The sequence below is a fragment of the Crotalus tigris genome, unplaced genomic scaffold, assembly GCF_016545835.1.
Source record: "Crotalus tigris isolate CLP2741 ecotype Arizona unplaced genomic scaffold, ASM1654583v1 scf7180000024384.25900115:4084858, whole genome shotgun sequence".
NCBI classification, from domain to species: domain Eukaryota; kingdom Metazoa; phylum Chordata; class Lepidosauria; order Squamata; family Viperidae; genus Crotalus; species Crotalus tigris.
This window is the reverse complement of record NW_024100554.1, coordinates 1,367,625-1,392,928: the sequence shown is the minus strand read 5'-3', so window position 1 is coordinate 1,392,928 and position 25,304 is coordinate 1,367,625. Positions and strand designations below refer to the sequence as shown.

General features: G+C 36.0%; 1 protein-coding gene across 5 annotated transcripts in view; it reads right to left on the bottom strand.

The window, feature by feature from the left end:
- Nucleotides 1-25,304, bottom strand: part of VPS13B (vacuolar protein sorting 13 homolog B) — a 317,155-nt gene that overhangs the window by 158,492 nt on the left and 133,359 nt on the right. For 3 of the 5 annotated variants that reach the window (XM_039328881.1, XM_039328884.1, XM_039328880.1), the window contains exons 25-30: nt 23,440-23,646; nt 14,639-14,810; nt 13,033-13,147; nt 6,263-6,404; nt 2,494-2,902; nt 1,204-1,312 (exon numbers count right to left, since the gene is read on the bottom strand). In XM_039328881.1, the coding sequence (XP_039184815.1) occupies nt 1,204-1,312; nt 2,494-2,902; nt 6,263-6,404; nt 13,033-13,147; nt 14,639-14,810; nt 23,440-23,646 (1,154 nt within the window). Of the gene's footprint in view, nt 1-1,203; nt 1,313-2,493; nt 2,903-6,262; nt 6,405-6,944; nt 7,012-13,032; nt 13,148-14,638; nt 14,811-23,439; nt 23,647-25,304 lie in introns of those variants that run through there. The other 2 variants (XM_039328885.1, XR_005554918.1) reach the window with 2 other exon arrangements.

Below are 25,304 nucleotides of genomic sequence, written 5' to 3'. Positions count from 1 at the left end.
ATCCAGAGCAAGATATTCACACAAAAAAAATGTGTTTACTGTGAAACTTTGCCTTAGAACTTTGCTTTCTTTCACAGCTTTGATCCACATGACATCAATGGTCCAGCATTTTGCAAGTCTGCGAACCATTTAACAATATGAAAATCACTTTCACACTGTTCAGCTACTGAAACAGATAGTATTTGCAAAAATATCCTTTGTATAAGTGAATAATTTTCTGAGGATGAGGGAAAGCTTCTTCAAAGCTCAGAGTACTTTATTTTGGTCATTGACTAGCCTGCTTTTTCACTTGTGTTCTCAGATCGCAAAAGCGATGTACAAAAGTCCCAAATAGTTTTCTGAAGGGTTGGACTTCAGAAAATGAATAATGAACAATGAATATTGAAAATTTCATTACAGACTTTAACAAGTACATTATTTAGTTCCCCGATATTATCACACACAGGCATCCATGTGCTAATATATGCCAATAACCCTGCTGTTCTTTACTTCTTCTAGTAAGGTTTCCAAACAAGCCTATAAGTACCAGCTAAATACTGTCACTTAAAAAAACAAAACCTGATTAACTGTGCCAAAATTTACAAAAAGATGCTCCGAGTAACAACAAAAATAAATAACACATTCCAATAAATCAAACTAAGGACTTTTAAATAGTATCACCTTCTAATTTTCCTCTCCCTGAAATTAAAATATTCATTGTCTCATGCATAGAAGATCACAAATAAGATAATTGGAGCTGTAAGTCATAAAAGTAACAACTTTGTTCCTCTGGCTGTTAAAATATTCAGAACCAAGATGATTCCACTTTGGCTCTATGGCAAGCTTCGTACATTGGGAAAAGGGAGATAAGACTGCAAGAAATGCAAATTATTCCATAGTTTTTCTTCTAATTTTAGCTACGTTTCAAAAATAACCCTGGAGGAATGGAGTAACAACAGTGGTATGAACCAGACTAAGCTGATTAATACGTATCTTTTTCTGATCACTTCTATGTCAGATGATTGAATATCTATGAACTTTTCAGGTGGAGACAAGAAACACAATGATTTGCCCCTCCAAGCATCCCATACAAGCCCTTTATTATTTCAATTTATTATCTACAAATAGACTCTCTACACAAGAATCAAAGTGCACTGATATTATACCACTTTTGTGATATGCCTTGTACATTCTGAGCCATACGAGTTAACTTTTAATACTTACTGATAAATATCTTTCCTCAACACAACTCTACTAAGAGGATTGTCAGCCTGAGGAGCCATTGATACAGAACCAATTTTAAGTACCAAAGTATCTTCCTTGTTTGTCTTATCTGCAATAAAAATGGAAGACAATCACCACACATTATTAAAGTCAGTCATTAACAAAAGAACTTGAAGTGGATAAATATTATGTAAGATCACTTCTGAACAAAGGAAGTTTACTTGTGAAATCATTACTAACAAAATAATGCATTATTTATTGGTACTAATTCACATGGAACGCCAGTTTTCACAGCCACGTTCATGCATTGTGCTAAGGCATAATGTGCTCTGATTGGTTTTGGCTTAAATCAAAATCTCAATCCAACCACTAGGTTTTGTAACCACATATTATAATTCAGTATAGCTGTTTGCAATCTAAGGCTTGTACACGCTGTGCTGCATTAAATTGGGAGAAATGCTGCATCAGTCTAATATATAAAGAACTGACTACATGTTTTAGTACAGCAATCAATCTACACACTATATTTTGTAACTTTTACCCTGTGAAGGATTTTATTATATTTTAGAAGCTGATATTGACATCTGATATATACATAAAGGCAAGCCCAGTGTTCTCTATGAGTCTATGTTTTGAGGATGTATGTAAGCTTTCAATTTCTCCATCTGTGGCCACCCAGTGAGTTATCCCAGACTTGTTTTGAAAGTTTGAAAGTTAAACTTTTAGCTACAAATGTTAAGTGTGGTGAGTGCTAAGTATTTTACTAAATAACATATTGCTTGATGTGGAAAGAACAAGCAAACTTCACATGCAGTTCAGAAGAATCAAGTAAATTTGCCTGTGTGTGTGTGTATATATATAAGTAAACTGACTTAAGTATACCACAGGAATGCACCCACAATGAATCAAACAACTAGAGGCCATAATTAACTATATGGACACACACATTAATGCAAAAGTCATGACATAGGTCAAACAAATCTATCAAATATTTATTTCACAGACAGCCATACTACTTTTTTAAAAAAAAATAGTTATTTTCAGGAAAAAGATATTGTGCTATAAATCAGTGAAATGGTTTGTTTCTTTTATTACTGAAATGCACTAAAAATAATTAAAGAAAAACTGCATTAAAGACATGATGCAATAAATTATTTGAGAAAATAAGATGTAGCAATTATTTATTATAGGCTGCCCAGAGCTAGTGATGGAGTGGGCAAAGTATGTATTTATAAAAATATAGTATAAAGAGTATGTTTATAAAAATAAATATACAAATTTTAAAAATACCTTCTATGTTACATGGTCCCCCCTCCATTTTGGGGAAGAAAATTCTGATTACCCCAGTATTGACATAAATAAGTGGCAGGTTGCGAGATGTGAGAATATGGGACCTCATAGGCTGGCCTGGCGATTTTCTTTTCTCTTTTTGACTCTTTCGAAGATTCATTTGAAAAATACTTGCAATTGCATTGAGGAAAGGAAAACAAAAAACAACATCAAATGCCTGAGCCGAAAGAAGAATCTCATGAAGAAAATGAGGAGAACTATCTGTAAAACTTTCAGATAATTTCTGCAAGGTTCTTCGTTCATTTCTTGAGATCAATTTGTGACGGACATTTTTTGTGACTGCTTTTGTGTAAGTCAAAGAGAGAAATCCATGCTGTTGATGAGAACCATCCAAAAGTTTTGCAGTTGCCTATGCCGAGAAACAGAAATACATAACATTTATAAAACTGTTTCTGATTTAATATTTTATTTTCTATTTCAAGTTCTCCACTTTTTTTGGCAGCAGAATGTATTTCTGGGAATTTATGGGAAATAATAGATGCCCTTTCTCTTGGCAGACCTAACTGAAATTTGTTCATCCATAGAGGTGTTTTAAAATGCTTTTAACTCAACCCTGACAACTTTAAGACACGCAAACGTAAAATCCCAGAATTCTGGGAGCTGACACATCTTAAAGTTGCCAAGGCTGAGAAACAAGATTTATCTTCAGATATAAAGTATGCTAGCTGATTGGTTCAGAGAAGCAGATGATGAGCCAGAGCAAACTTCAGGCTCTTGATCGCTTCTTTATTTTCTTTGCATTTGCATACAAAGACAGGAAATATTTTTTTCATTGTTAACTTTGATTAAACCTCAACTTCAACTTAATCAACAATTAAGAAACAAGGATTCGTTGTAATCATTTATTGTTATCAAATCAGGATTTGAAATTATAGCCACTCAGAGTCACCTAGTGGGGGAGATGGGTGGCACAAAAATTTAATAAATAAACAAACAAATAAATAAATTATAGTACAGTTCTTATGTTTGTTCATTGTGAACAGTTTTTGTTTTACCAATTAACTGAAAATCAAGAATGGATGCTTCAGACTCCATCCATCTGCATACTCTATGCACGTAAAGGATGCTAAGCCATAATTTTGCATCACATCCAAATGAGACCAATCCAGACACATGTTGTGTTTATATGTAGCCGCATTTAGATGTGTTTCAAAACTATGGCTTATACAGGTAGTCCTCATTTAATGACTCTCCTATTAAGCAACCATTCAAAGTTACAATGGTGTTGAAAAATTAACTCCACAAACAGTTCTCACATTTACAACTGTCATAACATCCCCATGGTCACATGATTGAGATCATCAATGTTCCATGATCATGGAAATGCCACTTGCACACTTTATTGCCGGTTTCCAACAAAGTCAATGGAAGAGCCAGCAGTAAAATTACAAGATGCTATTATTAATTACCTAATAACTGCAGATTATTTGCTTAATAATCATAGCAGATCATAAGCCCATTGTGGTCATAGGATGTCTGACTTAAGAACTGTGTTGCTTAATAATGGAGTCCCAATTGTGATCGTTAAGTGAGGACTACCTGTTATTTACTACTTCTATATTTGGAGAATTCCTTCCTTCCTTCCTTCCTTCCTTCCTTCCTTCCTTCCTTCCTTCCTTCCTTCCTTCCTTCCTTCCTTCATTTCTTCCTTCTTATCAGGCTTACCATGATGGGAATAATATCTGAAACCTGGTTAAGATAGGAGTTCTGTTACATGCATTGTAGTTTTTGTATATATACCACATTTAACATTTTCTTTTTCATACTAACAAATTATTTTAAAATTTAATTATATTTCATTTTACATAATCTGAACAAATATTTTTTCATGGTGAAAGTGACAATGGCAAATGGTAAATATTAGTAAATTAGCTTAATTCGTGTTAGAACAAAATGATTGGAATAGGTATAAACAATAATTTTGCATGAACAATAATTGTGCATATTCCTGATGGGATAATAATTAAAAACAGAACTTCCAGTAACACTTTTTAAAGTATAAATTTATTTTATTGAATATATTAGCCACCACTGCCCATTCACTCATTACTGTCCATAGAGAAAATCTCAATGGTGAAAACCTTGGACCTTCTCACTTTCTTCTCAGAGCAGAAAGAAGACAATGTGGGGTTGAGACTATACTGTGCTTATCTGATTGAGAAGTGTTCTGTTGCACATTAAAACGAATGTTCTCTAATAGAATCTTTTGTAGATTAGTCATTTCCTCAGATATCTAGAGTATTTTCCTGATTTTGTTTATCAGATTTATAAAGCTGTCCATAAACTCTCTGGGTGGCTGCAAGAATAAAAATAGTCTAAAAATAATAACCAAATAAATAGAAAGAGGGGCATCTAAGAGAGCAACAAATCTTCCAAATCTAACATACATAGCCCCATAAAAATCATGCCACCCATTTAGCCCATGGACTGGGGAACATATTTAAAAGACTGTTTTCACAAGACCAGGATAAATGATTCTCTGAGAGATCCTGTTCCAGAGGTGAGACAATAAGATTAAAAAGTCCATTTACTGGGTACTGGTGATACTGTTTAATTAATAGGACATGGAGCATGCAAAATCTTTCCAGTTGAAGAAACTGCCAGAGACAGATGACTACATAAGTGGAAAAAATGTTCTATATGCAATAAAATAAATAACTTGATTAATTCTCATGGAGTTACATCTCAATCAAAATAGATCTTGAGTACATATATACAAACTAGAGGAAGTGGGCTGTATTCCATGAAACCTTAAGCTATAAAAAGATGGTCAGTCTTTAAGATGACATAAAATACTTTTAAATTATTCTTTTTTGTAATAAACTTAAAGAACTACTCCTTGGGAAATTATATGAATTTTCAATAATGTGGTTAGGAAGATGAAAATAAAGAAAATCAGGTAGTCGGATTTGTTATTTTTTCCATGCTCAAAATATAAAAAGTCTGTATGTGGAAGGTGGGATGTATATATGTGTGTCCTAGAATGCATTCTTTTGAGATTTCTCCATGGAAAGTAACAAGAGAATTAATATATATTAATTTTTGCCAGGTATAAAAAAGATGGCATATACAAATAACAGCTAGGATAACAAAACAAACCTTTTTAAAAATTTTATCCTAGGATGGCTTCCATTTTCTCCTATATCTACATATTTCCCCTTTCCCTTTCTTCCATTGGTAACCCATTAAGCCTTGAATTCTAAAGTATGTTAAAGCTTGCTCTCACTCACAATCTTGGAAGATTTTAGCTACTTTGAACAAAAGTTAGCATTATCCTACTGTGGCTTTTGGGTTTTGGCAATGAGTTTGCAAAAAAAGTATCTCAAATATTTTAATAGGCACTCAGTAATTTTGCTAACAGTTGTGGAGCAGCAAAACACTTAACCTTATCCTATAACTATTAACTTGTACAGCTGTAGCTTCTTAAATGGCCAAATACATGCATCATTCTTCACATAATTAAATTCAAATCCGTAAGTTGTGAAGATAAATATTCTTCCTTTGCTACTCTAGCCAGCCTACTTTGCATGTGAAAACACTAGCCAGAATACCACTGGGAAACAGAACATATTTTTTAAACATAAAAAACAAAAATGCGACTTTGACTAATGGTTTTTGGATGAACAGCTTTCTGCCTTCACCATCACCTCTTTGAAATACTGTTTGTTAGTGGAAGTTCTGTAACATACATATTGCACTAATTTCTTACAGAAGGAAAGAAGCCAGAGAAGTTACTGAAAGGGTCCTGCTTGCTGACCGGTCGAACCAGTAATGTACGTCTGTTCAGCTTGTCAGTACAGGAAAGGAAGACACCTCCACATTTCCCCAGAGACCAAGAATCTTCCCCAAAGCTTGAGGTGATATAAATAAAAAAAAGCAGAAAAACAAACACTAAGCCTTAGGGGGAAAAACTCACGGGCATTAAGAAAATTAAGCCAAATTCTGAAGTTTGAGTTTTCCTTGTGAGTCCTTCAGTTCTAATATCGCAGACAAATGATTTTTTAAAAAAGAGAAATCATGAAATTGAAAAAGATGTCACTGTTTCATTATTTGGAAGCAAACAGCTCAGCAGAACAGCAACAACAACAAAAATCAGGGTTCAAAGTAGAACACAGCTATTCAGGGATAATGTCACTTGATTTGCTTTTCAATTATGAACAAAAGAAGTTTTATTAAAATGGAAGGAGATGGATTAAAAGAGCTACAGACCTTGGAAAGAAACAAAATTCAACAGATTTTTCCCATCCACCTCTTGCAAGAGCAAATTAACCTCAAGATGACATAAATTAGAATTCTTGCAATCATTCTTCTTGTAATGAAAATAAAGTCATATTTAGATTTTAGGGTAATTATTTGGTTAAATGTATTATTCCACTACATAAAAAGCTCACCACAAGCTTTTCTTTGCATTGTAGAAATATCCCTTCAAATTGTCCAGATTGCCAGCCTTCTCCTGGTCTGGAAAACATAATGTTCACCTTATCTATTCTAAGTAGCTGTTCAGAATTCAAACATTTCAACTACATAAAACATATACATTTTATTTAGTCATTCATTTATTGAGTCAATTTCTATAACTACAAAAAATGCACAAAGAATTCTAGGCATTAATCAGGAGGAAAAAAGCTTCAACATAATCATAAATAACAATGCATAACAAAAATGAAAATAAATACATTTTAAAGTACATGCAGCTATCATTCCATTTTACAAGCTGGCCTACCTATACAGGTAGTCCTCAACTTACAACCACAATTGAGCCCACAATACAATTGTTAAGTGAATCTGGCTTCCCCATTGACTTTGCTTGCCAGAAGGTCACAAAAGGTGATCACACGAACCGACATAAACATGAATAAGCGGCCACATGAATTTTGATCATGTGACCATGGGGATGCTGCAACAGTGTGAAAAACAGTCACAGGTCACTTTTTTCAATGATGTAACTTTGAACGGTCACTAAATGAATGGTTGAGGACTACCTGTATAACTGCACTAATATTAAAACAATTATATAAGGTTAAATTTCAACATTATTTGTTTGTTTGTTTCATTGGATAAATAAACTGCCTCAATTCAAGTGTTGTAGGTGATATATAAAGCAAGTCAAAATTACAGAAAAGAATAATATGGAGAAAAAAATGAAACAATAACCAGCAATATTTGGTACAATTTATTCTAAAGGACTTCCAAAGAAGCCAGGTATTAATAGATTTCCAGAAGTTTGTGGGATCAGGCCATCTTTGTACCTCTTCTTTTGTACTGCACGACAGGAGGGAGTCATCAGTCAATATTATTCAGGCAAGCAGATGTTAGTTGGGATAGGTGGTCACTAAACTAGTGAGACTTCAATTCATGGAATGAGTTATTGGTGATGAACAACACCTTGAATTACATTTGGAACAAACCAGCAACTATTCCAGCTCCCACAGCAATATCATGGTTATCTTATGGGCAAAGGGCAGGTACATCTTCCACCAGCAGAAGTTTCCAGGTTGACTTCAAGTGCAACATCAGACAGAGCACATTTCAGAAAGCCAATCAAGATTTGCATAGCTTCTTTTCAGTATTTAACATCCTACAAACTTTACAAAATTCTGGGAGAAATGCAAAAGAAAGGTCTAATGTCTACAATGTAGACGTATGTAAAAAAAACGGCATCTGAGAAGAAAGTAAACTATATAAATGAGCCTTTAACAGAGGAAGAAATCCCTCTCTTACGGATCTTACTGGTAAGACAAATTGATGATAGGAGAGTGGATGCTCAAATAATCATCTCTTAAATCTATGACTAATAGAATGGAAACAATCACAAAGTCTGGGACATCTCTCAGTATGCATTCCTAGAGCATAATTTCAGAGGAAAAATAAAGTAGACTAATAGTGGATAAAAAAAATTCATAGGGAGAGCTTGGAGAGAGGGGGGAAAAAAGGCAGGAGGAAACTAAAGTTATTTCGACTACAATTACTCCAGGTCCAAAACAATGTCCATATCGTATACTGTATAAAGAAGCAATTTGGGAAAATATATAATGCTAAAAAGCAAATATGACTTCATTGAAAATATGGATTAACTAGTGTGGTCGTATATTAAAGAATAGAATGTGTATATCTGTAATAGGTAGAGAATTACAAAAAAAAAAAAACCTACTGGAAATATATAATCCCAAGAAATGAGAATATTATATGCAGAAGTGAATGGAGGTGTTAAAGAAAGATAATAGAAGCAATTCTGAGGAACAAGTGTAAAGAGTAGTCAAGTAGCAGGCTAAATTTTGGGAAACTCAGGGAGCAGAAAAGGCAAGGTTCTGAAACTGCAGCACAGGGAAGGAAACAATATTGTTTCCAGGATCTGCCCAAAGAGTTTATGCAGAGATATAAAATCCATTCTTATTCAGCCTATCTTGCTGGCTTTTATGAGAAAATAATCTGAGGAGAAATGGCAAACTCCTAAGTAAACTTTTACTCTTATCGAATTTAGCCATGTAATATTGAGGTAGCCTTTGTAATCTCCTATTGTCTTGTGGGTATGGGTATCTTTAGCATCAGATATCCGAGTCCTGTCTTAGAAACAATGTTCAGATCTAGTATTTCAAGTCAGAGATCACACATACATTTTTATTCTCATCAGACCCTGGGATTGATTGAGATTTTTGATTCGCTGACAAATAAAAAAATAATAATTTTTGCACTGATAAATGCTTCAGAGAAAGTCAATCTTTTTCAGAAATGTTGAGTAAAGTCAACATTGTTTTCTTTCATTGGCATGTTTTGTAGTAATAAGCTCCCTATCAGCAGATATTCTATTGGCTGCTCCACTGCTAATGCTGGAAAATGGAGAATGTAATTTTGGACAAAAATACAGTAGGTGCATTTCATAATTGCACAGAACAAGGTAGAGACATAGAGGTGGATTATGCACTAATTTAAGGTAGCAAACCAAGCTAATCCAACTTTTAAATACACATATATTGTTCTAAGATAGGATACACTCCATCAATCAAGTTGAGAATGTCAGAGTGTTTAGGAATTTAGCTGCATTCCCAAAACCTTGAGATGGTTTTTTTCAGAACTGAAATGAGGATATATTCAAGCAACCCATGAAGTCTGAAGACATTTCAAGAACAGTTGTTTGATTTCATTAGTGCCAATGGAATAATCAATTCACAATAATACATAGCCAAGGACAAAATGTGATAAATTGATGAATGCTATTATACTAGTGTGTCTTTTGGTGTTTAGAAGCTCTGTAATGACTTTTCTCAGATGCTTGGCTGGGTCCAGAAATGAGAAGATTCAGGAATTCGTGCAAGAAATTCTCAGCCCTTCCACACATTGCCATGCCTCAGTGTTGTCTTTAACCTCAGTCATAACCCAAGACCACCAGAAATCATGGGGAAAGGTGGGAGTATTTTGCATAACCCAGAATGTTCTTCTGCCTGATGATTAACGCACAATGTATTTTGTTCCATGGGATTTGTATTTTTTATTTACATCCTATCTTTTTCCAGGAGCTTAAGTACACTTACATGAGGATTTCCTTTCCCTTTATCAACACCTGATGATATGGAAAGTTAAATGAACCCCCAGTGCAGATGGTTTTTTTCCTAAAAATTGTGTGACATATCTAACTCCAGTTCAGATAAGGTACAAAGTCAATAAGATAGAATCTGTAGCCTGGAACTAAATGAATAGTATAGTCACAGATGGTGTATAGGCAGCTGGTTTGTTTCTCCTTCATGAAAACCATCCTGAAGAAATTGACATTTTGCCCACAACATAACTCAGGTTCTTCTGATGTTGCAACAGCAGCATTAGGCTCCAACAGCTGCAAATACCCTTGATATTTACTGGAGAAATATTCTGTTTTTCTGCAGGAACATTGTTATTTCATAGAATGTTTCATAGTGAACTTAATGTTACAGAAAACAGGGATCTTAGGTACTATATTGAATTGAATTTATCCCAATTATTGTAAATAACCATAGAAACAGAAGGAATGTCAGATGTATGCATCCAGACAGAAATGAATTTTCCAAGGCAATTACATGTTTGAGAAACACAAAAATCACAACACTACTAGAAGAAATGTAATCGTGGCAAAGTCTCATTGTGATATTTAGGAGCAGGATTAGTCAACACTTCAAACTGATTACCTTTTTGGTCCTAGAGTAATTTGTTCCCATTTGCAAAGCATCTTTTTCTTCCAAAGATATTCATACTAAATGTCCATGCTATTTTTTTTTTATTTTTATTTTAGAAAGCTGTGGTATAGCCCTTTCTGCTGTGAAAGTGCCATGGTAGCTAAGTACACTGAACTGCTTCATGGTGCTTCAATATTCATTTTGCCAGTGTTGACTGTTAAACCTCTGGTCATCCACTGATCTTAAACATACCAGGAGGCAATATATATTCTAACAAATCAAACATCTTTTCTGAGAGTAATTCTTGATGTTGATATGCGAGGCAGACTATTCCAAGCAAAGTTTTATGCAGTAGACCAGAGGTTGCTGGACTAGGCGGTTAAATGTCTCTACTTTCTAATTTTCTTAAATCTCTCCTACAAAGTAGTGAGATTTACTCCAACAGATATGAACTTGCCAATTAATCAAAAGGCCTGTCTGAGAATTGATGAAAAAATATACTTGTGTATAGTCATCCTGCAGCTGCATATGTACTGCAGTGAACTGGAATTTTAGGAAACTTTTCAGCATTTTGGACAAATTTTGCAAGTGAAGCACAAAGGCATTTTCACACAGGTAACTCAGTTACAAAGGCTGATTCAACTCCAATCTATTTAATTATCCCTGCATAACTTTTATAACAGCTACTTGGACAAACTGATTCATTTGAGTTTCTTGCAGCAATACTTCTATTTCAAGAAAATCACTATCATGTATATCCAAGGATGATATTCACTTCCAGTCCAGGGCTGAATGCAACAGAGACAATGCAATCTATTCAGAGGAGCAAGCATAAAAAGTAACCAGGAAACAGACTAAAGTTCAGAATTCAGATAGGTAGCAAAGTTCAGAATGTATGGATAAAAGCTTTGAGCAGTGACAGTGCCTCTGTAGTGGAGGATTACAATACTTATCCTAAGCTGATGTTGACCAGGAATCAGTATTCCTTCAATACTGAAAGAATCAAGCTCTTCAGTTGCTCTGACTTCCTTTACCTCCATTTGCTACTATCAAATCAATTGGACTCTACTGAATTTTGCTCAATATTAGTCTGCTGTTTGTATAATTCACCACAATATTTTTTCAAATATATGTTTTGTCCACTGATTATCTATTTTAGTTAAAATACTTTATTTAGTTGATTATATATATATATATATATATATATATATATATATATATATATATATATGCATTATGCTTGTTTTTACTTTTATTGAGTACCGATTCATATTTTTATTATGTATGGGTAATTACAGTTAGAGTCACAGTTTAACACTGGTGGAAATATAGTAATGCTTACCACCTTTGTAACCGATGCTATCAGAAAAATATGTCATGGCGTCTTCTATAATTTCCAAGGAGAGGTGCATTTCAAGTTAAACGTGAAGTACAGGAAAGTCATTGCTTAGCGACTACAATTCGGAACAGCAATTCCATCACTAAGAGATGCGGTTACTAAGCGAAATATCACATGAGCATCATGTGACTGTGACTTGCAATTTCATTTCTGTGTTTTCCATTAATTCTGTTGGAAACTGGTTGTGAAATTCACAAATGGCAATCAAATGACCATGGGATGCTGCAATGGCTGTTAGTGCAAGATTTTGTTGCAAAGCCTTTTTTCCACCCACACTGTTGTAACTTTGAATGATCATTAAATGAGGCAGCCGGTAAGTGAGGACTACCTGTACAAGAAGCTGTTTCCTAGCTATACTCCATAATGAGGAGGAACTGGCAGTGGCAAAATAAGACTTGTTCTAGGCCAGGGGTAGGCAACCTTGGCTCTTTTATGACTCGTGGACTTCAACTCCCAGAATTCCCAAGCATGGCTCAGCTTGGAAACCTCTCCCTTTCCCCTCAGCATGGCTGGCTCAGGAATTCTGGGAGTTGAAGTCCACGAGTCATAAAAGAGCCGAGGTTCTAGGCTAAGCATTTATCCTGATTTAACATATGACTAAGAGCTGTAAATAATCAAACTCCAGATAGAATATACTAACTCTCTGGTGCCAACTAACTGCCATCTGGGTTTTTACAAGCAAGATTTGGCTTAAGAGGTTATAAATTTGCCATAGCCTCAACTTCATTTAAGATGTTAGTGAGGAGGCATATTTGGACACAAATTAGTTGGATTTCCAATTATAACCAAGACTGTATATTGATACATATAATTATGACATAGCAATATAATTTCAAATATGTAACCTCACCCTTTCAGATCAATAACTATTACCATTTAAACAACATAGTATGTTTCAATACGAATGCTAATATGAAATGAACATAAAATTCTTACCTATTTCTGTAGTGGTCAATGTTGAAACTTTCTATTTTACACTTTACTTTGGTGTAGACATCTTGTACATCCACTGAGGCACTGAGATCTTCTAACTCACCAACCACACATATCTCTGTAGTATCCAATAAAATTAATCAGTTCACCAACAAGTCACATGATTATTTTGTAGAAATGGAGAAGAAAATAGTTTGCCTTAATTTTAAACCAATATTATTAAGACAAATCTTAAACAACTAATAGTTCTCCCAGAAATGTATATGGGAAGCTCATATACAATTAGATTTCCCCTACTCTTAATCTTACCTATCAATGGGCTTAGTATGAAGCAATTCAGAAATAAACCTCCGTTTGGTTATCAATGACAGACATTCGCAGATACAGAACTTTTATTATACACATTAGAAAACTATAACATTACATTACTTTTCAACATAATCACCATTCAAATTGAGACACTTGTCATAACATCTTACAAGGCTTGAAATTCCTTAGTAGTAGTCACTCAGCACCAAATCTGGGCTATGGGGGGGGGTGATCAAAAAGATCCCAATGGAACTAATTCAAAAGTTCGTGGGCGCGTCTAGCGGTGTACGGGTGAGCATTATCGTAAACCAACATCACACCTGAAGTCAGCATGCCCCAATGCTTGTTATGGATGGCTCATCTGAGTTTTCGTAACGTTTCACAGTAGACTTCTGAATTGATGGTCGAACCACACTCCATGAACTTCACTAGTAGTAGTCTTTTGGCGGGATTTTTTATGGTACCACTTCCGATGTGGTGTTGGTTCACAATAATGCTCACCACTAGATGCACCCAACAACCTATGAAGCAGTTCCGTTGGGATGTTTTTGATCACCCCCTCCCCAATAGCCCAGATGTGGTACCAAAAAGTAATGTAATATTGTAGTTTTCAATTATGTATAATAAAAGTTCTGTATCTATGAGTGTCTGTCATGATAATCAAACAGAGGTTTATTTCCAAATTGCCCTCATATACAGATATTATATTCATACAGAGAGGGACAGAGGATGGATTTTGATCCACAAACAGAGCCATGGAGCTAACTAAAGCTATGTGCAGACAAGTACATGTTGCTAAATGACAGTATGCATATACCTACTACTATAAATCCATCTAGTTATATAATGTCTAACTGCTATTATATAACCTATGCCTTTTAACAGATAGGTCAATCCTTAAGAAGCCATTAAAATCAGTACACAGTGCACATAATCACTTTCTCTATAGCCATATTTAAGATTCTGCTGACTAGGATGTGATGGGTGGAAGAAAGTCAATTACAATCTCACTGTTGATAAGGCATAATTGTTCTATTTATCCTACTACCTAACATAAGACTGGCAAACCATTGGCTCTGGTCTTACACAGCATGCATTTTATAGTCCTCAGACCCACCCAGAAATGTCATTCAATAGTGATGAAACAGAGACATTGAACAATTTTTGGTCTGTCTTCTTCTCTCAAACATTGAAAGTGGATAGATGTGCTAAGCCTCCATTGGGAAAGCATATTTTGAGCAAATATGTAAAACAAGTTCTGTTCCATGATGCTTTTGCTTTTTAATCTGAAATGTAATACCTGTGCCTTTGTTTTCTGGATCTGGTGCAAATAACTTGACAGTAAGCTTCGGCAACATCCACTGCATCCATAAACTCACACGTCCACTTGAGATGCCAATATTGCTTGTTGTTTGCTCTAAGGTAACAGAGTCTGAGAATGGAGAATCATCACCTCCTTGTAGAGATTCACCCTGAGAGAGAGGGGGGGGGAGAGAGAGAGAATGAATAATTTAAAATATCAACCACTCCTACTCATGTTAATAAAAAAGTAAATCTGAAAAAAAAAATTCTGACATAGTAAATAAAACATGTAAATAAAATACTTTGCAAGATACGGCTTATTAGGTCTGTAAAGTGAGGAAGGACCCTGATGTACATTGTTATGAACAATTTCTTCCCCTGTCTGCCCACAAAATGTGCTGTTTCTAAACTGGTACCATTCTACAATGATAACCAGAAATTAGAACATAAAACACTCTTACCCATTTTCAGTTACACTAAGTTACATCTGTCACACATACTGAGGACACTGTTGCTGAATATACTCTGATATATACATATAAACAGACATAAACCCAACCCTGTCATTTCTGATGTCCACAGATTTACTAATTTATCTAGCACTGCAACAGATTTCATAGCTAGAATGATAGAAAACCATGGCAGGTATTTTCACATACATCTAAATTCTACATGGTGCCCCCTATTTCTATAATGTTGCCTTCTCCGTTATAATCCACAGAGAACCAACTTCGAGAAAATGTATTTTTTGCATAATTGAACCCCCTGCCAATACAATTTAATTAGGAGACAAAGAAAAAAGAAAGGCCCATTTAATTAAAATCAAAGTATTCTCAGTATTGATTAGAAGTGAAGCTCAAGTTTTTAATTCTCTGAATAGATATACTATTCCCAACATTTTATAAAAGAATTGTTTTCTATGTACTTGAAAGCAGGAGCATTATATACTATCTTAGCTGAATATGCCAAATTGTACTCAATAAACTACACATGAAAAGCACAGAGAAGTTGTGCCCTTTTCTGCACACCAATACATTGGTCTGTACCGATTTAATTAAATAAATAATTTTCATGATAATAAATTTAACCCAACAGTAATAAACAAAGATATCAAATTGAATACAAAAATAACATATATGCCATGGGAAGATTGGATTTAATTTTTAAAAATGGCTAGCACTCAAGTGTTTTGATACTTAATCTAAATGCAAAATATGTTTGTGTTTAACATCTGGAAGCTACGTATACCAATGTAATGTATGATTTAAAAATTACTGTGGGAAAATGACTAAATTGAAATATTCTAAATACATTGATGATCAATCATGTTCTAATTGTTAATAAGAAAGCAACAGCTTTTTCTGCATTCATTAAATCCAGCATGATTGAGGTTAAAAATATTCAAATAATTGAGGAACTAAGCATTTAACTATGTACCACAGTTAACTTCAAAGGCTAAAATCTGTATTCTAATAAAAGCAACGATAAATCTCACAGCAGTTCCAAGATCTCAGATGATGTGAAATAAACACTGCATTTTATTTTATTTTTACTTCCTTTTTTAAAAAATTGTTTATAGCATAAAATACAAAAAAACAAAACACAAATAGTAGGAAAGATAGGGGATGGAAAGAGGAAGGGAAGAGTGCAAAAAAGAAGGAAAAAAGAAAGAAAAGGCATTTTATAATGCATTTTATAATGAGCCACTAAAGCAGAGATAGGCAGCCTTTGAATTTAGGGCTTCACTTGACCAAGGGCCATATCATAAAAAAGGGATGAGGCAAATGATAGCAACCAAGATAGAAATAAAATTTAATTTAATTTTAAAAACATTTGAAATAAGTCTGGGAAATTCATTAAGGTTTGGAAGGGGAAATGCTATATATCTTTGTATTTATGAAGTTGTCATAGATGAAATACAATATTTATCCATGTGGTATAAGCACAGATGAATGTTCTTGGTAACTGATAATTCAAACGATCTTTGAATTGTTCTTAAATTCAGGAGAATTTCTTTCACTAACATAAGAGGAATTTAGGTTGGCAAGAACACAACAATGATTGCTACCATGACTATAATTTGCAGATGTTTCCCAAGAGCAGCTATTCTTTTTTTTTTTTTAGGAGATGTGGCATTTTCCTTCAATTACCATATGAATACTGTTAATGTTATGGAGTCAAATATATTTATGAAATAATAGGAACGTTTGGTTTTCAATAGATAAGTAGGTTGAAAATAATGCTAAACATCTTGTACATTAAAAAGCTAAGTACGCAGGAATGTGATTTATTTTATTTATAAAACACAGCTGAATTTCAATATGGCAATTTGGTGGTTTCAATCTGTTTTTAAAGCCCACTTTCATTATAATCTTGCTCATTATTGCACTTTAATTTTCAATGCTCCACCTTTCTCTAAAAATGAACACCTTATCATAATATTTCAATGTCCATATCTACTTTTATTTTAACTTTTATTAAAAATAATGGAAGTGAAAATTCTTCAGCTTAAATAAACTTGTAAAAATAAAATGTTGTTGGGTGTCCCATCAATCCTAATTGTAAACATCAGCCTTCCAGCTTCTTAAAACTTTATTGAGGATTTGGTATACACAGCAGAAAGCTAAAATGTAACTTAGAACAATTGTTTTTTTACTGACAAAAAGAATGAAATCATACACAAAAATATTTGTACACTGTGATATATAAAATAAAAAAACCTTCTATATAAGTCTGTGCTCCAAAATTTAAATTCTAAACTTTTTTCTCCTTCTGCCTTTCTCAGTCAATGGATACACCATCATTCATACAGTTCTCTCTAGCTTGGGAACAAATGATTTGTTCCTTGTAGATATAATTCAGATTTTTACAATAAAGGGAGGGGGTGTTGCTTAACTTCTATATCTGGATTTATTTATTTTTTAATGTATTTAAGGAATTTTTTTCTTTTTTCATTCCATGGTAGGAAAACTTCATCATCATCTTTTATGATCTGTAAGAGGTAGCATGCTTACATTGTGAAATGTGCAGAAAACAATCTCCACAGTGGGCTGTGGTATCTTCTATAAGGAAATACTGATTAATCAATGATTTTTCCACTGGCAGAAATCTTTAGACAGAATTGTCCTTTGGCATATACAGTAGTACCCTGGCACTCAACTGCTTTGAAATTCGTCAAATTTATTACTCAACAGATTTTGACATGAAAACTTTGTTCCGGTACTCATTGTTTGTTTGGTACTCAGTGCACAAGCTACAACTTATCAGTGTTGGCTGCCTTGTGACTCACTACATTGTTCCTTATGGGAAAAATCTGTTTGGTACTCATCATTTTTTGTAACCACCACAGCTCCTGGAACCAATTAAGGATAAGTATCAAGGTATCACTGTAAATTGACTTGTAAATAAACTCTACTTGGTTTTTACTGGACACTTACGTTCACTGAATATATATTTACTAGGCTGATTTAATATTTCAAAAAATGTTTTATCAGGCAGAGGTCCCCAACCTTTTGGGCACCAGGGACCAGTTCCATGGAGAAGTTTTTCCACGGACCGGAGGGTACGTGGTTTTGTGTGCTGCCTGCATCCCGCGGATGGGGCTTTGCTTCTTTGTGCAGACCGGTTGCTGGCATACCGCGGCCCGGTACTTGTCCACACACCAGGGGTTGGGGACCCCTGTTATCAGGCATTCAAATATGCTGCTTCTACATTCTTTTTTGGATAAAGAATAGGATACTAATGTATGAAAATGGGTTCTTTTTTTTTTTTTTACAAATATTTATATGCCGCCCAATCCCAAAGGACTCAGGGCGGCGTACAAGGTTAAAAACAGTCATAAAAGAATAAAATAATCCAGTCATACCGCGAGTCCGATCATATCCCGGCCCCCCAGGGACATCAGCCCCAGGCCTGCCGGAACAGGAGAGTTTTAACGGCTTTCTTAAAGGCCGGCAGGGTGGGAGTAGTTCGAACCTCGGGGGGAAGTTGATTCCACCAGGTCGGAGCCACCACAGAAAAGGCCCTTCCCTGAGGGCCCGCCAGCCGACATTGTCTGGCCGACGGGACCTGAAGGAGGCCCAATCTATGGGACCTCACCGGTCTCTGGGAGCTGTGCGGCAGAATGCGGTCCTGTAAGTAACCTGGCCCTATGCCATGAAGGGCTTTGAAGGTGATAACCAACACCTTGAATTGCGTCCGGAGACCCACAGGAAGCCAGTGCAGCTCGCGGAGGATAGGTGACACGTGGGCGTACCTTGGCGCGCCCACAATCGCTCTCGCGGCTGCGGTCTGAACCAATTGCAGTCTCCGAATGCCCTTCAACGGTAGCCCCATGTAGAGCGTGTTACAGTAATCCAGTCTTGAGGTGACAAGGGCATGAGTGACTGTGAGGAAAGCCTCCCGGTCCAAATAAGGCCGCAACTGGTGCACTAGGCGAACCTGTGCAAAGGTCCCCCTGGCCACAGCTGATAGATGTTGTTCCAAATTTAGCTGTGAGTCCAAGAGGACACCCAAGTTGCGTGCCTGCACTGAGGGAGGTAAATTTGCCCCCCCTAGGACTAAAGATGGACCATCCAGTTGGCCTTTGGGAGGCAAGACCCAGGGCCACTCGGTCTTGTCAGGGTTGAGTCTAAGCCTGTTCACCCCCATCCAGACCCTCACATCTTCCAGGCACCGGCACATCACGTCGACTGCTTCACTGAAAGGACACGGGGTGGAGATATACAATTGGGTATCATCCGCATACTGATGATACCTCACCCCGTGTCGCTGAATGATCTCACCCAGCGGTTTCATGTAGATGTTAAAAAGGAGGGGGGACAGGACCGAGCCCTGAGGCACCCCATGATCGAGGCGCCTAGGGGTCGATCTCTGTCCGCCCGCCAACACCGACTGCGACCTGTCAGAGAGGTAGGAGGAGAACCACCGCAATACGGTGCCGCCCACCCCCACCTCTCCGAGACGACGCAGAAGGATACCATGGTCGATGGTATCGAAAGCCGCTGAGAGGTCAAGAAGCACCAGGATAGAGGAATAACCCCTATCCCGGGCTCGCCAGAGGTCATCGGTCAGTGCGACCAAAGCAGTCTCAGTGCTGTAGCCGGGCCTGAAACCAGATTGAAAAGGGTCCAGATAATTGGTTCCTCCAAGGATCGCAAGAATTGAGACGCCACCACCTTCTCTACAACCTTCCCCACAAAGGGGAGGTTGGAGACGGGATGAAAGTTCTTCAAAACAGCTGGGTCCAGGGAAGGCTTCTTGAGGAGGGGCCTCACCACCGCTTCCTTTAAAGGTTGCGGGAAAGACCCCTCCATCAAGGAGGCGTTGATTATCGCCTGGAGCCAGCCTCGTGTCACCTCCCTACTGGCAGAAACCAGCCAGGAGGGGCACGGGTCCAATAAACAGGTGGCGGCATTCATTGCCCTCACGGCCTTGTCCACTTCATCAGGGGTCACAGGCTCAAACTCGCTCCAGATAACATGACTAAGACCAGCCCCTGGCAACTCGGCTGGCACTGCCCAGTCGGAGTCCAGGTCTCTCTGAATCTGAGCGATTTTGTCCGACAGAAACTGAACAAACTCCTCAGCTCTCCCCTGCAAGGGTTCCTCCGCCTCCTCCACTTTAAGAAGGGAGCGGGTCACCCTAAACAAGGCGGCCGGGCGAGATTCTGCGGACGCAATAAGTGCGGAAAAGTGCGGTTCTGATCTGTTTTTCTCATTTGTTAGAGCTGTGATTATTCCTAAGAAGTCAAAAATGCATTGGTTAAATAAAAAATACTTCAAATGAAAATTTGCTGACATGCTAGAACAGATCAGCACCCTCCATTGGAACTGGCCATTTAGTCTAGGAAAAACCAAATTAAAGCACCCTACCTAGTCTCTGCTTAAACACATTCAAGAAAAAAGGAGCCCATCACTCTTTGGGTTATTTATTCCACAGTCAAACTTCTATTACTGTTAAGAAGGTTTTTTTTAACATTTGATCAGAATTTGCTTTCCCATAATTTCAATCCATTATTCCATGTCCTGTTTTTGAGGTTGTATTGGCATGTGGAAGGAATAGACCATAATCTGTCAATCTGGTCCAATGCAGATTGGCAGATGTGTCCATAGAATGGATCCCACTTGATAAAAGCCATCCACAAAAGAGACCTAAAAAAAAAGATGGATCGATGGCATCAGCAAGCATTGCAAGCCCAACTGGCAAAAGAAAGCTCAGGACTGTATTGGTTGGAAACATCAGAAGAGACCTTCATCCTGCAGTGGATAGACAATGGTAAAATGATGATGATGATGATGATGATGATGATGATAATAATGATAACGTTGGAAGGGACCTTGGAGGTCATCTAGTCCAACCTCCTGTTCAGGCAGGAAACCCTATACCATTTTGGACAACTGGCTGTCCAGTTTCTTCTTAAAAACTTCCAGTGTTGGAGCACTCACCACTTCTGGAGGCAGGTTGTTCCACTGGTTAATTGTTCTAACTGTCAGGAAATTTCTCCTTAGTTCTAGGTTGCTTCTCTCCTTGGTTAGTTTCCACCCGTTGCTTCTTGTCCTGCCTTCAGGCGCCTTGGAAAATAGCTTGACTCCCTCTTCTTTGTGGCAGCCCCTGAGATATTGGAACACTGCTATCATATCCCCCCTCGTCCTTCTCTTCGTTAAACTAGACATACCAATTCCAGCAACCGTTCCTTATATGTTTTAGCCTCCAGTCCCCTAATCATTTTTGTTGCTCTTCTCTGTACTCTTTCTATAGTCTCAACATCTTTTTTACATCGTGGTGACCAAAACTGGATGCAGTATTCCAAGTGTGGCCTTACCAAGGCATTGTAAAGTGATGACGATGATGATTCCATTACAGGAATAAGAGGGAATAAGTTGCAATATCCCTTTAGGTATTTGAAGAGTACTATGATATCCCCCTTCAGGTGTCTTTTATTTTGCCTAAACATGCAGTTAGCCATCTTGGACTAATGCAAATTCCTACATAGTTCTTATTTTATATTCTTAAAAACAATACTATAAATATCAATGGGATGGATCTGAAGATAGGCACCAAAAAAAGCTTTTCAAATGCTTGAAAGGTAATCCATAAGCCCTCTGCATACCTTTTGAATAGGCTATGGAAACATTCACATTTAAATGCCTAACAAAAACTTAAAATGTTTCAAAATGTATAATACTACATAAGAATGAAAAAACTCTTACAAGAAAGGACTTCCTAGTAAATTCAATTTATTTTGAATTTCTAATGCCTGGTATGTAGAGATAGATAAAATTTATGCATTAGTTTTCTATTTGTATTCAAATTCATAAAATAAAGCCAGAATCAAAAGTAAACTATTTTTTCTACCCTCCTCATGCCAAGCTTTAAAATATACAATTTCATTCTTTACCAATTCTTGCAAAATGAACCAAAATATCAAGTAGATTTTTCTTAGGAGAATTTATCTTTATTCATCCGGAAAAACCAAACATATAAGGCCTTCATCCTTGATCTGCGTTAAAGCTCATGGATGATATAAGTCTGGAGCAAATTACTGTTCCCCAAGGACTAAACACTTCCTGTACTGTTTGTACTTAAGTAAACAGTAACAAGTGGCCGGTTGTAGACTGTACTACCTTTACTCTAATGCAGAGGAGGTAAAAATGATTAAGTGTTTCTAAACTTTGGTTCTTAAGCCTCTCACTCAAATTTTCATTCTCAGCTTTGGCTACATGGTGGAGCAGCACTCCCTATCAATCTATTAAAATGAAAAGAATTATTCACAGCTGGATAATATAAATAAATACTTCATATGCTATTTAATATAAACAATTTTTGGAGTTAGCCATACCTCCTCACCTTTCCACCACCAGTTCATTTATAGGAAGTCTTTTACTTGAAAGAGCTAAAGACACTTTCAAAATAATCATTTTGACCTCATGGAGAAGTAGTATACTTTAACTGTGAAATGTATGAAATGTTTAGGAAATGTACTTAGGGTACAGCATATTTTTTGATGCTATTCAAGATTTTAAATGTAAAGTGTAAGGCACGTATAAATAGAGTAAAGGAAAAAAAGTGGTTCCTTGACAAATAATTTAAATATATCCAAGAATTCCTTTACCAAAGGGAATTCCAGTAACAAAACAAAAACATTATAACCCTGAGAAATAAATTTTTCAACTTAAAGAGCCCAACTATCTTAAAGCAATAAAATGTTATCTCCTTTAAGGCATATTAATCACTTATCTTCATATAATCTCTAAACATAATTCATTTTTTAAAGATTTTTAATATGTTCAAATACTAAGTCTTAAACATAATCATAGATGTTATGTTTTGATGCTGCTTCCTCTCTCTAGTGGATCAGAATATAATGAAGGAAAGTGGTAAATCCAAGAAAGGTATCTCCACAAAAAAAGATAAAATTGATAAATCTCCTGACATTTCTAATACAAGATCATTATAATGGTTTTAGCACTTATAGTAGTTTGTACTGCAGCCTCGTCAGCAACCTTCAATGACACAAAATGATGTACAATCATGATCTTGTAAAATAATGATAATGATTATTTAGCAAATTTATATGGCCACCCATAATCAAATGTCTAAGGACAGCTAGACAACTGCACAATCACCCAAGTGTTATAATTGTGTACCTGCATCAAGATCATTTGTTGTGGGCTACTCAACTGTGGGCTACTCAACTGGGTTAAAAAATAAAAAAAACACATGCATTCATATATTTGAATGCCTTATTCTTCATTACAAGTTTAATTCCTTGTACTAGCAGATTACTTATTTCAGTACCTCTGTAGTTGTCCCAATGTCAGCTGATGGACTACATGTACTGGTATCCAGTGGAGCAGTCCCAATACTACTTTTAACTGGTGAAACAGGTGGTACAGGTCCTGAAACAGATTCTGTATGTGCCAGAGACTGATGGAAAATTCCCTTCTTATGAATCTTATTCCAAACTTTCTCCATTAAATCTGTTAATTCATATAGCAGTTGCACCTTAAATAAATAAATAAATAAATAAATAAATAAATAGCTGGATATTAACATTTTCCACAAATCCAAGTTCATACAGCATAAAAAGAATAAGTTTGTGATAGCATTATTATTACAGTATTTTCATATGGGGAAAATCTGCATAGAAAAACATCAAACAGTAGGTAAGGCTGTAAGACCTACATCACCTCTTGTACAACTTAACTTGTAATTTTAATGAATAAACAATTTAGTTTCTGGATTATTTCACAGACTTTCACAGAAGCTGCTACTTCAAGTAAAACTGAAACAAAAGCTCTAAAAACAAAAATCTAATTTATAAAATACAGGAGAATTTTATTTTTGTACTAAGTGTGAAAATAGTCTCTATCCACTGAAAAAATGAATCGGCATTTTCAAAGCTGTCTCCTGGGATATGACATCTAACTATTCAGAAAATGTTCTGCATAACCTACATACTGTATTGTTCAACTCAGATTTAAAGTATTTATGCAAAATAGTTCATAAATAAACAATAATCATGTAACTTGCCATTTAGTGTATAAAAAAAATCCCATGGAAGTTGCATGCACAATATATAACCATATCCACAGCTGGATACCATACCCACTTGCCATTGTGTAAAATGTATATATATTATATTTAATGAAGAGGTTTCAGCCTCAGGACACATCCAAAGAATGACGTTGGCTTCTAATGTGGCAAAACAGATGCAGGAAAACATTGCTGTCTATCTAGTTTTGATATAAAGCAGGACTTGATTTGTGGATATGAGAACATAATTTATCCTTTCAGATCTTCCTGAGCTGCTTTTGTATTGATACAATACTGGAGAATTTCCTTACACCCTGCAAAATTTACATTAATATTTAAATGTTTTAATTTAATCCTAAAAGTTAACATTCATAGCAAAGCTTCCATACACATTTATATACAAGCATTTGTTAACACTCTCAAATGTTCATATTTGTAATAACTTTAAGCTAATAATTAGTAATAGTATTTAGTAATAAAATCATAAATTAAAACTGGCATATATGAGTAACAATGCCTGATAGATGTAATACATTAAAATTTCAGTTCAATAGATTGATGGGGCTGAGAGGGATCTGCTAAAGCCAAATGTTTCTTAAATCCACTTTTTCCCATTAGCAACAAGTTATATAATAATGCAAATGACATGAATAAATGTGAATCATTCAGACTATTTCAGATCTATGAAATTTGTGCATTATAGCCTGGTAGTGTCTAGATGGAAAGCCTGTCTATCATTCATTCATTCATTCATTCGATCAATCAATCAATCAATCAATCAATTTGTATGACTGTCCATCTCAACAAGTGATTCTGAGCAGTTATAATGGCTTCTCCAGATGCCAGCTCAGAAGATAAGGGAAAGCCGGCTCCAGAGTAGGGTGCGGAAGACCATCTGGAGGACACAGAGACTCCATGCCAGGAGTGAATGGGCAAGAAGAGGAGAAGCCAGGAATATTGATAAGACTGACAGAGGAGCAAGCAGCTAAACAGTTGGCTGAAGAGGAGAGAGAAGAGACACAATTGCTGCCTGGAAGTTGGATAACCAGCCAGAGGCATGAGTGGAGAAGGGGCGTAGCTGCAGTCAGTCAGTGGAGTCAAGGAGGAATTGCTTCCCTCAACAGATC